At 35.1% G+C, this 14,988-nt stretch overlaps 1 protein-coding gene and 1 non-coding gene across 7 annotated transcripts in view; both read left to right on the top strand.

The window, feature by feature from the left end:
- Positions 1-14,988, top strand: part of Agk (acylglycerol kinase) — a 76,995-nt gene that overhangs the window by 33,568 nt on the left and 28,439 nt on the right. For 5 of the 6 annotated variants that reach the window (XM_027952200.3, XM_027952197.3, XM_027952198.3 and 2 more), the window contains 4 exons: positions 3,822-3,914; positions 6,563-6,595; positions 8,101-8,195; positions 12,523-12,592. In XM_027952200.3, the coding sequence (XP_027808001.2) occupies positions 3,822-3,914; positions 6,563-6,595; positions 8,101-8,195; positions 12,523-12,592 (291 nt within the window). Of the gene's footprint in view, positions 1-1,142; positions 1,683-3,821; positions 3,915-6,562; positions 6,596-8,100; positions 8,196-12,522; positions 12,593-14,988 lie in introns of those variants that run through there. The other variant, XM_027952202.3, reaches the window with a different exon arrangement.
- Positions 12,756-12,828, top strand: Trnaa-agc (transfer RNA alanine (anticodon AGC)). Its single transcript has one exon. It is a non-coding gene; the product is annotated as a tRNA-Ala (tRNA).

Raw genomic sequence — 14,988 nt, 5'->3', positions numbered from 1 at the left:
TGAGCATATTCCCATATGCTTACTGTCCATCTGCAGATCTTGATGAGGCCTCTATTCAGATCTTTGCTCTTTTAATTGGGTTGTTGAGTTTTGAGAGTTCTTTGTATTTTTAAAAAATAAGTCCTTGAATAAGAAATGTATTTTGTGAATATTTTCTCTCTGTTGTGTCTTGTTTTCCATTTTCTTAATAGTGTCTTTTTGTTGTTTTTTGTTTTGTTTAGTGCTATTGGGAATTGAACTCAGGGGTACCCTGCTGCTGAGTCACATTCCCAGTCCTTTTTATTTTTTATTTGAGACAGGGTTTCTCTGTGTTGCTCAGGCTATCCTCTAATTGGCGATCTTCCTGCCTCAGCCTCTGGAGTTGCTGGGATTACAAGCAATGCACCACCATACCTGGCTTGATAGTGTCTTTTTCAGAGCTGATGTTTTTCATTTTAATGAAATCCAGTTTACTAACTAGTTTTTTGTTTTGCAGTGCTGGGGATGGAAACCAGGGCCTCCTGTATGCTAGGCAAGTGCTGTACCACTGAGCTATAACCCCAGCTTTGTTAATTTCTTCTTTTATGGATCTTGCTTTTGGTAATGTAGCTAAAATTTTATTATCAAGCCCAAGATCTCTTAGACTTTTTCCTACATGATCTTCTGGAAGTTTTATTGTTTTTGCATTTTACCCTTAGTTCAGTGATCCACTTGGAGTTAGTTTTTGTGAGAGACGTAAGGTCAGTAACTAGGGTTTTTTTTGTTTATTTGTTTTGTTTTTTGTGTCATTAGGCTACTTTTTTGTCATTAGGCTACTTTTTTGTTCTTCCTTTTTTAGGACATTTCATATTTTCTTCCCAAGATCAGCACCTCAAATGCATTATTCTTATTAATGTAATCTTCTTAATTATGGTCTGCTAAATCTGTCAAGATCTTTTTGAATTCTTTCATTGATGAACCTATTCATGTATATTAATTGTTCTTGAAAGTATTCAAATATACCTATTCATATATATTGTATTTGGAAGTATTTATTGAGTGCCTACCGTAAGCTAAGACCAGTTCTCGGTATTGAGTATATATTCTAAACAAAAGAAACCATCTGTCCTGAAAGAGCTTTCTTTCAAAGTTTGAAAGGAAGAAACACAGACAAAAAATAAATGTACAAAAAAACAACTGCTTTGCCAGATAGTGCTGAATGCTAAGAAGAAAGATGAAGAGGAAACTTTAATGAGGGGGCTCATTAAAATGAGATGGCCAGGGAAGACTGGTCTGATAAAATGACCTTCGAAGGAGTCACATGATTGCTTGAGAAAAGAGAACATGGGCCAAAGATATCACATATAGAAAGGCTCTGAGGCATGTTGGGGGAATAGTAAGTGAGATGAGCAAAGGGAGAGAGGTTGGAGAAGTAAGGGAAAGCAAGATTGTCAGCTTTTTACCATTTACATATCCAGTCAATTACTTTTTGTCCTAATTGTTGACAAAGGGTTTAGGAGGAGGTTAAAGGAAAAGCCCTGATGAAATGTCCTTAGCAATCTTCTGATAATTGACATTCTGCTGAGCCTTTTGCTTTGGGGGTACAAACATTCCATTGGTTGCTAATCTGTTGCATTGTATTCTAGCATCTTGTTTCCACATTTCTCCACCTTGTCCACAGCGGGATCATGGAATAACTTGTCAGGGGCCTTGCTGAAGACCAGGTACAATGTGGTTGTATAATATCCCAACCTCTTGAGCTAAAAATTTGTCAAAGAAGGAAATGAGGATCTTAGTGAACCCATGCTGATTCCTAACACACACTCATTTCTGGGTGTTCACAAGCCCTTTAAATCAAGATTGACTGGGCATATTCCTTTTTAAGCAACCAAATATTTGTAAATGTAACTCTGAAGCAAATCATTTCCTTTTTAGAATAAAAGTAGAAAAATTAAATGATGTCATTTTAGGGACCTCCTTTTTCCTCTGAATTAATGTCATATTAGGACTTAGTAACCTGTGACTCCTTGCTGGGTATTTTCTCACACTGTCCAACAGTTCAGTTCAATTCTGACACCAGCTTCCACCATGAGCATAGACTCCATAGGTGAAAGGCTCAGTCCTACCAAGACCACCCTCAGTGCAGGACCAGTTGAAATATCAGAAGTAGGAGGTCACTGTGCTTCTGACCATCGAGCTGTGAATGGAGGTTCCACAACCCTTCCTCAGGTTTGATAATTTGCTAGAATAACTGAAACTTGGGAAAACACTTTTATTTTGTTTACTGATTATTATAAAGGATACAACTCAGGAATAGCCAAATGGAAAGATGCATATGGCAAGGTATGGAGGCAGTGGGGTTGGCACAGAGTTTCCATGCCCTCTGAATGTGGCGCCCTCACAGCAACTGGATGTGTTCACTAACTAGAAGCTCCCAGACTCTTGAAAACATGAGGGTTTTTATGGTGTCCCATTAGTAAGCATGACTGATTAAATAACTGACCACTTGTATGTGAACTCAGTCTAAAGTCTCCTGCCTTGCTTGGTGGCCAGGGGATAAGGCTACATGTTCCAGCTCCCTAAGTCCTTTGCTGGTCTTTCTGATGCCAACCCCCATCTTGAAGCTATCCAGGGCTTTTGGAGAGTCACCACTAAAGCACACACTCAAGTGTGGTTGAGAGGGCTTGCTATGAACAACAAAAGACCTCTGTCACTTGGTAAATTCCAGGAGCTCTGCCAGGAACCGAGGACGAAGAACACATTTTTATTCTACCATAGGTGCGTTAGCCCATCTGAAATCTAGATATTTGTGTATTCATGTACCTAGAGTACTTTCAATTGGAAGAAGTATTTTCTTCTTCAGTGTCACTTGCATTATGTGTTTTAAAGTTTATTGTGGGGTTTAGAGACACACATATTATTGGTGACTGAAATGTTTCATTTAAGTCCATGCATGTATCTGAGATGAAATGTTGTCAGCAGATGGTAAGGCTTAAGTATTCTTTTATGACAACTTTGAAACATACCTGTATTTCTTCACTTGATCTTAGCCAAAAGGCCGAGAAGCGATAATACCTGTATTTCTTTATGCACAATCACAACCAAACAATCACCTTGTATTATTTAGTACAGTACCAATTATGAACATTTGCCTGTCTAGTTGTCTTACATTATGCTTTATAAAAGTAGAACAAGGAAGCTATTATTACCCCTCCTCAATATATAATTTCATTGATAAGGAAATTAAGACCTGGAGAGTTGATGGCCACTCAGCTAGAAAGTAGCAGAGTTGGGATTTAATAAGTCTCTTGGGCTCTGAAATTTGTGCTCTTTTCATTACCTCTGCGTCTCCCTATTTGCATATACACTTGACTTCCCTGCCTTCAGATGAAAAGCAGTGGGTAAATGATGTAATGGAATCTGCACTGGACTGTAAATGAGTCCTTTAACTAGCTAACTGTATGACTAGGGCAAATCATTGGGTTTGAATTTTGTTTTTGAAGTAAAGAGCTGACTAGATAATTTCTGAAGTTCCTTCTTACTCTAAAAGTATAAAACTATAAAACAATATGTAATTGCTTTGATAAGCTGTTTGTTTTTTCATGTCTATCAATTATGTAAGACTTAAGAAAAGAGTCAGTGTAAACTTTAAAGAAAGTACCCCACATTTTATTATTTTTCTTTTTATTTGTTGTAGTTGGACACAATATCTTTATTTTATTTATTTATTTTTATGTGGTACTGAGGATCGAACCCAGTGCCTTACATGTGCTACAACTGAGCCACAATCCAGCCCCAGTATCTCACATTTTTAATCTTGACCTAGGATGATAACTTTACCAAAGTCTTCTTTTGTATTTCAGACAGATTATGAGGGACAAGCCAAGAAACTCCTGGAATTGATGGAGAGCACAGATGTGATCATTGTTGCTGGAGGAGATGGGACACTGCAAGAGGTATGACTCTTTCTCTTTGAGGCCATTTGAAGATGAGAAAAATGGAAATTAGATTTGAGAATAATGGAGTATAGTGTTATAGTTAAACTTTATTCTTTGGGATTGTTGCTGTCAAACTAGTATATTTCTAAATTTTTCTCACACTTTTATTTCTTTTTTTCTTTTTTGGTAAGTCCTCTATCCATCACATAGAAAGGCTTATATATCATCAAACTGAAGTTTGATAAAACTGAATAAAAAATGAGGAAAAATGGTGGTGGGTTTGAAAACCCTTAGAAAGTAGCCCTGTTTGTAATAGAATCATAGTTTCTATTATGAGAAATATTCCTTACCAAATAAACTTAAAGATTCCTTTTAAGAAAATGGCTAATTGCCCATTCTCACATCATCACTGTCATATTTAATGTTATTTCTTAATTCTGCATTTTTAGGAAGAGAGGCTACATGTTCAGATGTATGCATGTGTTTTTTTATTTTTTGTTTTCTACATTGCTGGGCATGGAACTCAGGGCCTAGCATGTGTTAGGCAAACACTCCCACTGAACTACACGTGCAACCCTGCCTTTGCTTTACTGTTACATAGATTCAATAAGATACCACTACATACCTGTTAGAATGACTGAAATCTAAAACACTCACAATATCCAATGCTGCTAAAGGTATGGAATACGAGGAACTTTCATTCATTGATGGTGGGAATGTGAAATGGTTTAGCCACTTTGTACCTATTGGGACAACCAAAATTCACAATAAACAAAATAGAAAATGGTACAGCCACTTTGGAACAGTTGGATAGTTTCTCACAAAACTGAATATATTTTCCCCATATGGTCAGGTTTCTTAGTATTTTCCAAAGGCATTGAAAACTCAATGTCCACACAAAAACCTGCACATAAATGTTTATAGCAGCTTTATTCACAGTAGCCAAACTTGGAAGGTATAAGGTATCCTTTACTAGGTGAATGGATAAATAAAGAATGGTATAGACAGATAATGAAATATTATTAAGCACTAAGAGAAATGAACTATCAGGCCATGGAAAGACTTGCAGGAAGCTTAAATGCTTATTACTAAGTGAAAGAAGCCAACATGAAAAGGCTGCACACTCTCTGATTCTAACTACTTGACATCTGGGAGAGACAAAACTATGGAGACTGTAAGATCAGCCTTGAGTTGACAAAATGTTTTTAAGAAGTTGGTAGAAGAGAGGGATGCCTAGGCAGAGCAGAGAGGATTTTTAGGACAACAGTAGTACTCTTATATAATGATGGATGCATGTCTTTATATATTTTTTGAATCCCAGAGAATGTGCAACACACAGTGGACCCTAATATCAACTGTGGAGTTTGGGCCATAATGATGATTGATATAGGTTCACCAATTTTAAGAAGTGTACCACACTGTTGGGGGATGTTGGTAATGGGGTATACATTTGTGGAGTTTGGGGTCTATGGGAAATCAATGTCCTTTCCTATCAATTTTTCTTTGAACCTAATACTGTTTTTTAAAAAGAAAGTTTATTAATTTAAAAAAGTGACACATCCTTGAAACTTACTTTGGTCCAGTAAGGATGGTATGTCGTCCTGCAGGTGCTCTTCTTTCCCTGTAGCACACCAGTGCTGCTGGTGCACACTGGAAACCCCTCAGAACTCTGTCCAGGGGATGTCACCCATTGTTCTGGTGTTCCTTCTACACCCAGGCCTCATTTCTTATCACCTGTCATCTCTGTTGGGTGGTGTCATCAGTGTACAGTGATGAGAAGCTAGCAGCAGATAGGCTGTCTGTCCTATGTTTGACTTGGCACTTATGTAAGCCTTAGTGAGCTTTTTAAAAGGCTGTGCTAATGATCTTGTAATTGTTTTTATGGCTTTTTAATGAAGTGTGAAGAATACTGATAGCATGCCTACAAAGAGTGAAGTAGACCACTTGACAGCCCCATTTAATCCTGAAACTCTGTGGGGTGGGAGAAGATCAAGGGAGGAGATTTGTGTTAGCCTTGACTTGACAAAATGTTTTTAAGGAAAGACAACAAATTGTATATTTGGTATAATCATGGTCATATTAAAATAGGTATTGATTAAAAAATTTTTTTGAGTAGTATTCCAAAATTTTAAAAAGTGATTAATATTGGTTATTCATTATGGTAGAATAATGAGAAATTACTTTTTCTTCTGGTATTTTTCATAACTTTATAAGAATAGTATCTCCCTTGTCTTCATATTCCTCAGTAAGAAATATTTATTGTGTGCAGGTTTCTCTTGAGTGTAGCAAGTTGTTTTTTCCTTTATATATACTTTGTAGTAGCAAACTAGTCTCTTATATAATTGATGTGTGCATCACAGTTATATAAAAAAGCATGTAGACATGATAAGATTATGTTTTGTAGAACTTAAAACATGATTTTACTAATGTGGAGTTTTTGTAATTATTTTATCTTAGTCTTTATTGATTGTAGGTTAATAGTAATAATATCTAATTTAGCTCATAATATTTTGGAATACTGTATGTTTTAAGATCCATTTTATCATTTAACATAATTTCTAGGAAGAAAACAAGTGAATTTGTGGTCTGTGAAAATTGAGCCCAATTTTGTTAGGATAAAGGAAAAACATATTCATGATATGATATTTTTATATATATATTTGTAGGTTGTTACTGGAGTTCTGCGAAGAACAGATGAGGTGAGCTTTTAAGAAAGAGTAATTGGCTGGATTTGGTGGTGCATGCCTGTAATCCCAGCAACTCAGGAGGCTGAGGCAGGAGGATCAGAAGTTTGAGCCCCGCCTTGGCAACTTAGTGGGACCCTGTCTTAAAATAAAAAATAAAAAGTATTGGGGATATAACTCGGTGGTAAAGCTCCTCTGGATTCAGTCCTCAATACAAAACAAAAAGAGAGAGTAATTATATTTTAGCTTTTACTTTTCTGTTTGTTTTTTTCCCTCTTTTTTCTTTTACTTTTTTTTCCCTCCGTTTTATATTTTAAAGCAAGCACAAGTTGTGATTAGAATAGATTTTAGTAAGGAGAGTACCACTGCCTTTTCATAGGGTGCTCATCAACCCATGGTGGACTTTCTAATTGGTAATCCAGGGTATCCAATAGCTTTTAACAATCATTGTTTAGAATATAAAATTTTGGTATGGTATCTTTTCCTTAAGGAGTTCCTTCATAAATAAATCATGGTATGGTCACCTAGTGAAAACCAGCCAGCAGTTAAAAGAAAGAATTAGATCTATAGTATCTATATGTTTAAATCTCAAATATTGAATTTTAAAAGAGAGGTTGCTGAAGAATGTGATGCATTTCTACAAAGTTTTAAAATTCATAAAGCAATACTGCATATCATTAATGGGTGTCTAGATATGTAGCAAGAGTGATAACATGGGTAGAAAGGAATCCCACTGGCCTGTCTTCTGTTTGAAGGATAATGGTTTTCTCTGGGAAGGGAGAGACAAGAATAGGAGGAGAAGGAATTTCAAGTTATCAGTGCCATTTTATTACTTAAAACAGCTGAAGCAAAATGGCAATTGTTAACATTATTAAAATCTGGGCTGTAGACTCATGGTTGTTTTTAATATCCATGTACTTTTCTATAATAATTTAAAATAATTCATAATTAAAAACAACCTTCTCAGTAAGAGAAAAACTGTGGTAAGAGTAAACTGTGCTCAAAATAGTTTTCATGAACCTTATAGTGTCTACTGTATTTGTGGCATTTAATTAAATTGACCACTATTCTATTACCTTCTGCTACTTAAACTTGCTTATTCTCTTTGTTTTATTTGTACTTGAGGTAATTTATAGTGTCCTTTCACCTGCTCACTGTTCAATGATAGGTATTTTTCTTGAATTTTATCTGCAGCTTTTTCAAGTGGTGTGATAACAATGCAGTCTCTGTCACACTAGTACATTGATCCAATATCTACAAGACCCTCATTATCTTAATTACGTTTCTTCCAAACAGTGGTCATTAATGAGAACCCAAATGTTTTTTCTAAATTCTAAATTATTCTAGAAACTATTCTCTTAGTGGTATTCGATTACTGCTCTAGGGTTATGGGAGGGACAGTGGGGAGGCAGATGGAGGGCTTAATAACTTTGTCCTGGTAGACATACTTGTGTCTCTTTGTTAAGACTCATTTTCTAACTTTAACAATATAACTTTTCTCTTCTTTTTTTTCCTCCCAGGCTACCTTCAGTAAGATTCCCATTGGATTTATCCCACTGGGACAGACCAGTAGTTTGAGTCATACCCTCTTTGCCGAAAGTGGAAGCAAAGTCCAGTAGGTTGTCAATGTGGAATGTTAGCATTTGTGAGTGAGCGAGCTTGGGGATAAAAAAATCACGTTTGATGTCCTTTTGTTTTTTGAGTTTGATGGCTTAAAACTTCCAATAATTGGGAGGAAGACCTAAATCAAGGTTCAACTTTTCAGTTCACTGGGAAGTTTCCCAGTTGGGTTGTGGGACTCTGCTAGGTCACATGTGGAGATGAGTACTTCATGTTCTTTATCAGTTATAAAGATGGTATTTCTGACCCAAACTGTTCTTGCACTTTTACACTGTAAGATTCCTTTAGAAAGGCAGATTTGCACTGACCGTTTGTTTATTGTAAGTATGCTCCATGCGAAATTATCAAGTCTGTTGTGAAGTTTGAACTGGTAATCTTGACTTTATTATCTTGATAATATAAATAGATAATAACCATTAAATATAATCACATCCTTTTGGGGCGCCCTAAAGTGGTAGGCAGTAGATAAAGCAGAGGAGAAAAGCAGTGTGGCTCTGACATCTGTATTAAATCGCTATGAGTCTAACAATGTGTTCAGAAATCAGGCAAATTGTTGTTGTCCTGTTTTTGTGAAAGCATTATGGAAACAAAGCCCTAGTCTTTCAAGAAGATAGGGATCTTGAATTTGAGGACTGGATTTCACAGTGATTAATAACATAATCTTGAGCAAATGGTTGTCCAGGAAATCTAAGTAAGTGGAGCACTGAGAGAGAGTTATATGATCTTTAATGTAAGCTTTGTGACACATTAGAGGAATTCAGTAAGTAAATATTAGTTGAATTAATTAATTAAAATTTCCTTATGACTTTTCTAATTATTACCTTCTAGAATTAATAATACTCAGGCAATTTTCAATTTTGGGTAAGGATTTCTTTCCTTCTTAGAATTGTTTGATTAGGCTAGTTTTTGTAGATTTTTTTTGTTGCTGTTGTAATTTTAGGAGCCACCTATTATAACTTAATAGTTCTGAATGTTTTATAAAAGTCTTGGTGCCTGTATCAAACACTAGGTGTGCACATAGGCATATATAAGACATATATTCAAACATCACACATGCTTCAAACTTGAGTATAATGGTGATCATTCAGCTATTCACCAACCATCCTGAGGCTGAGCAAACAGAGAGGCTGTTTTAATTGGTACTTTTTGGCCCAATTTAGAATTTTCGAGGGACAATAGTAATGACAAATGAATTACTCAAACATTTTTTGCCTCTCTGAGATTAATCCTATCTGGTTCAGGTCTTGGTTACATTATAGAACTTGTCTTCCCTTGTGTTGGTAGAAGTTATTTGAACTGCTTTAGCCAACATCTGCAAATACCATATGCCAGTGATCAGAGTAGGCAATTGATTTGGAGAACCCTTTGCTTTTCCCAAAGCCAGTTTATCTGGAGTGTGGCAACCCTTAGAATCGGAGATAGCACTCAATTTTTTGGAAGCTGATTTTCCTCTGTTGCTAAACTATTGTTATTGCTGCTTCCATTTATAATTTAAAGATTTATAAAGCTTAATTTATAAACATGCCCCTGGGCTCTTAGGTAATCAAGTAATTCTGTCCTAGATTACAATTTTGTAGACCTCTTAACCTGGCAGTTGCCTAAAGCTCTTTAAAAAGAACACAGCTTTGCTTTTTGCTCTGCTGCCAAGATTTCTTGTATTATAATTGCTACAAGGAAAAAGTATGGGTTTTTTTTGGAATTTGAAATGTTGCAGGTAAATAATCCTAAAAGTGCTATTTGTGCTTTAGTACTACTTGATTTAGAACTTTCGATTATATTGTTGGAGAATGATGAACTTCAGGTTGCATTTTAGTTGTCTTCTGTCTAAACAACTCTATGACCATAATTTGATAACCTAGATGAAATGGACCAATTTGCCAAAATTCATACAAAAAGAAATAAACAGTAGTAAATGGATAAATAAACAGTAGGTAAATGGTAAATTAATAACCTGGTACATGCAGACAATTGGAATATTATTCAGCTCTAAAAAGAAATAAGCAAAGAAATGAGCTGTCAGGCCATGAAAGACACAGAGGAAGCTGAAATTCATACTGGTAAATTAACACTGCCAATCTGAAAAGGCTACACAGTGTATGGTTTCAACTATTTGACTGTGGAACTATGGAGACAAAAAAGATCAATGGTTGCCAGAGTGGGGAGAAGAAAGGGTTGAATAGGCAGAGCAGAGAGGATTTTTAGGGCAGTGAAACTATTCTATATGATACTATAGTGATAGATGTGTGTCTTTATATGTTTGTTAAAATCCATAAAATGTGCAACATACAGTGAACCCTTATATAACTCTGGTATTTGAATGAGTGGATGTAGTTTGCCAACTGTAACAAATGTAACAACCACTCTAGAGCAGAATGGTGATAACTGAGGAGGCTGTGTATGTGTGAGTGCAGGGCTAGTGGGGGGAATCTCTGTACCTGCCTCTCAATTTTGCCATGAACCTAAAACAGATCTAAAAAAATTAAGTATTAGCAGACTTAGAATAGTATTTTCAAACTTAATTGTCCTTGCTTAAATAAGCACAAGGAAAGGACTCTTAGTTTCTCCTCAATTTGGCAACATTAACATGGACCTCTGTGGCTACTCTTTCTCATCATTCATTGTATTCATTTGAATCTCACCATTAAGATTCACTCACCTGGGACAATTTTAGTAATTTTAGTATCAATACTATATTGAACATATCAAATATATTTAAATCTATGAATGATTTCATAGTTCTACTAAGAAAATAAAAATGAAAACTGATCACTTACAGATGATACCAGGAAATGCATACATATAAAATGTGTGTGTGTGTGTCTGTATATATACAGACACACACACACACACACACACACACACACACACATATTAAATGTTCAATGAAGAAATTTGAACATTGACTAAATATGTTGACAGGGAATTTTAAAATATTTTAGGTATGATAATGTATATCATGGTTTTTAAAAGCACCTTTATCTTTTGGAAATTCACAATGAAATAATTATGCATGAAGTATCAAGATATCTAAGATTGGCTTTAATTGATAGAAGAGAGGGGATATGTGAGGGATAGAAAGGAAGTAAGATTGTCTGAATTAGTTGATAATCGTCTAGGCTAGGTGAGGAACATACAGGAATTGGTGGTACTACTTTCTGTACTTTTTACAGAATAAAACAATTCATTCAGAAAATATTGAGTGTCTACATGTGCCATGCACTATGCTAGGTTTAGGTTTTACATTGATCAGTAAAAGCACGTAAATCATTACTAACCTTATAGAACTTTCAGCTCTCAGGAGGCAGATGGTAAAGAGATTCACAGTGTATGATAAATCATGATCTCTGAAGGGACATTAACAGTTTAGTGAATGAGAATTATAGGGAAAGCCCTCACTGCAGGCTGAATGGGGTGGGTCTCTGAGATGGTGGTATTTCAACCAAGACCTAAAGGATGAGAATGGCCAGCCATGAGAGACTGGAGAAGGATTATAGGACCTGGAGGTGAGAGGAAGTACTTGACATAAGTCCCCTCATTTTTTCACTCTGAGAGCAATTATCTTCTTGTCTAACCACTTGCTGGTGTAATATTTATTTTTTGACTATTCCTTGTATATTTATGTGTGTCTAATCTTAGCTCCAATTAAAGAAGAAACTCCAGAACTACATAGTGCTCTGAATAGATGTCAGTAGCATGTGACTTTGACGAGTACTTTTCAAAAGACTGTCAGGTCGTAAATACGAATAGTCTTGAGTCTTTGAGCAAAAGAATCATCAATTAAAATGAAGTATATCCTAGTAATCCTGGAAAATAAGAGAAATATGTCTTGGGTTCTGGATTATATTTTGTTAAGATAGCTACAACAAATCCTGTCCTTTATTTACCCTTTTGTCTGTTAGAGTATAAAGATATACTATTTTTTTTGAAGTGCCTGAATTTCTTACAATGAATTAAAGATGTTATATTATTATTGTTATTATTTATTTAAGTACCATGTTTTCCTATGATTGAATATAAGGCACAATGGAGAGACTCAATAAATGTTAAATAAGTGATTGATGCCTTGTACAAACTTCTCTTTGCCAAAGCCTTCTCTTTTGAGTCTGTATCAGAGGCTTCTACCATATTTATATCAGTTATAAATATATAAATAAATATTTAAATAAATATTCTTTTATACTCCTTTGTTCTGCTTTCTTGGATTATTTTGAAAGACATCTTCCTTACCCATCTACTCCTATTCTAGGCGGGAATGTATATGTGGTGGTGGGAGAGATGTTGCTTATTTTTCAGAGCATAATTTCCTCTTTGTTCCTATTTAGACATATTACAGATGCCACACTTGCCATTGTAAAAGGAGAGACAGTTCCACTTGACGTCTTACAGATCAAGGTAAAGTCTTTCCTTCAGATTTTGAAAAAATTATGGAAGTAGTAGACATGTACATGTAAAAGAAAATTAAATGTTGTGGTTCAAATTAGACTGCAATGAATAGTCCCTCTTCCCTCCCTATTCCAAGTATTAATCTCCAGAACAAAAATCTTATGTGCTGGTTGGGGATATAGCTCAGTTGGTAGAGTGTTTGCCTAGCATGCACAAGGCTCTGGGTTCAAACACCAGCATCACCACCACAAAAAAAAAAAAAAAAATCTTATGCATTAAATCACTAATTAATATGCTTATGATCCTACTTTTTAAAGATATTGTGTGTGGTAGGGACTGAGTGTACATCTCAGTGGTAGAGTGTATTCTTAACATTTCCAAGGGCCTGCGTTTGATCCATGGTACTACATGCACACATGCAAGTAAAAAAAAAATATCATGGTAAACATCACATAAACAAAATTTACTATCTTATCTATTTTAAGTGTATACTACTTCAGTAGTATTAAGTATATGATGCTATTTTTTAATGTATCAGCTTTTTTCTTGACTTCTGTTTTGAATTCCTCTATATGTCTTCCTAATGAGTTGCATCTCTATTTTCAGTTCTTCTGTTGACTGTCTTTGGATCACAAGCAATTTATCTGTTCATATGGTTGTTCTGAATATTAAGAGAGCTCATAAAAATAAAGTCCTTAGGACAGTGACTGATTTCATCTCACTTGTTTATATAGTGGCCACTTATTTCTCCTATGCTTTGTTGGAGTTGAAACCTTGCTCCTGTCCCATCTTTACTTTGGAGCAATCTGTCATTATTTGGAACTCAGGTTACTTGGTTGTCTTGCAATCTTACCTTTCATATGGACTTAGAAAAGTTGTGATTTTTATAGTTTTTCTTTTTCTCATTTTTCAGGTAGGAATAATGTTTTTTATAGCTTCTATACATCCTAGGTGGGAACAGAACATCCTATTTTTATATCGCATTGTTTAACATTTTCTGGTTCATCTGTAGAGAAACTCAGGAATTGTTTTAGAAATGCGTTTGCTGGCTATGCCCTCTGAAAGGGATTAGAAGCAATGGACACCCCACAGAAGTGAACATACCTGGCATTCAGATTTTCTTCTCTAAATACCATTCCCTAACAAAAATAATCAAGATTCTGTGATGGGATGGTTTTTAGAAGCAGAGCAGAAAGGCAAGGGAGTACTCAAAAATTGATGGGGACATCACAGAAAGATAAGAACCAGCCTGGTGGTGTCATACTCACTGATTTGGGGACATTTTGAATATCAAAAAAACAGTAACACTGATGGATTATAATACCGTAAATAAAAATGAAGAATCCATGAGTGTCCAGTGATATCACAGAATTGCCAGCTTGTAAATGTAAACAGAATGATAGAATAAGAACATTAGTATTTTCCGTCACCATATGGCTAATTGATTTCAGGTTGAGACCATCCATGGATACTAAAAGTATTAGATAAAAAGCTGTTGGGAAACAAATATCCAAATAGTCTCAAATTATTAATAATTAAAAAGAAAAAAATACATTTTTAGAGTGGAAAAAACTAGCATATACCACTTCATCCAAGTAATCAAACTGAATACCACCAATAATGGAGCATACTGACATTATTTGACTTCTGATGTGATATACTGAGAAACATGCACCAGCACTTATGCAGTTTCCTGACCAAAGTGATAAACTCATCTGAATCTAATTGAATCTCATCACAAGAAAAGTATCAGACAAATACAAATTTTGGACTGGCCTCTTCCAAAAATGTCAATGTCATGAAATCCAAAAGAAGGTAGTCTCTTCAAGATTAAGGGAAACTAAAGAAGTAAAACTAAATCCAGTATAAGATCCTAGATCAGAAAAATGAAAATCAGTGGCAATCCTGATAGACATTATTAGAACAATTAGAGAGATATTTTAATATGAAGTCTATATTAGATATTATATATCAGTGTTAGATTTCTAGAAAGTGACATTGGTGCAGTGTTATGTCTGTGTATATCTTTGTTCTTAGGAGAGGCATGCTGAAATATTTGTGAATTTCTTAACTTATTTGCAAATTAAGTAATACTATGGAACATACACATAGAGAGATAAGGCTAATATAGTGGAGAGACATGGGTAATGATGAATTTAGGTGAGAGGTATAAATGGTATTCATTGTACTACTTAGATTTTTTGGTTGACATTTTTCCAAAATAAAATGTTTTGGGAAAAATGTTCAATACCCATTTCCGATTCTTGATCAGGATTCTCTCTTTAAAAATAATTTAATTCCTAGAAAACATATATTCTTACTTGGATAGTAGTTAAGTTACTGTTCTTTCTTCATCTAATTTGTTTTCCCCTAGTCAAAATTCATGGGCTGGAGTTGTGGCTCAG

Source organism: Marmota flaviventris, chromosome 1 (assembly GCF_047511675.1).
Source record: "Marmota flaviventris isolate mMarFla1 chromosome 1, mMarFla1.hap1, whole genome shotgun sequence".
NCBI classification, from domain to species: Eukaryota; Metazoa; Chordata; class Mammalia; order Rodentia; family Sciuridae; genus Marmota; species Marmota flaviventris.
Note: the sequence above shows the minus strand (reverse complement) of the source record. Positions and strands in the feature narration are given on the sequence as shown.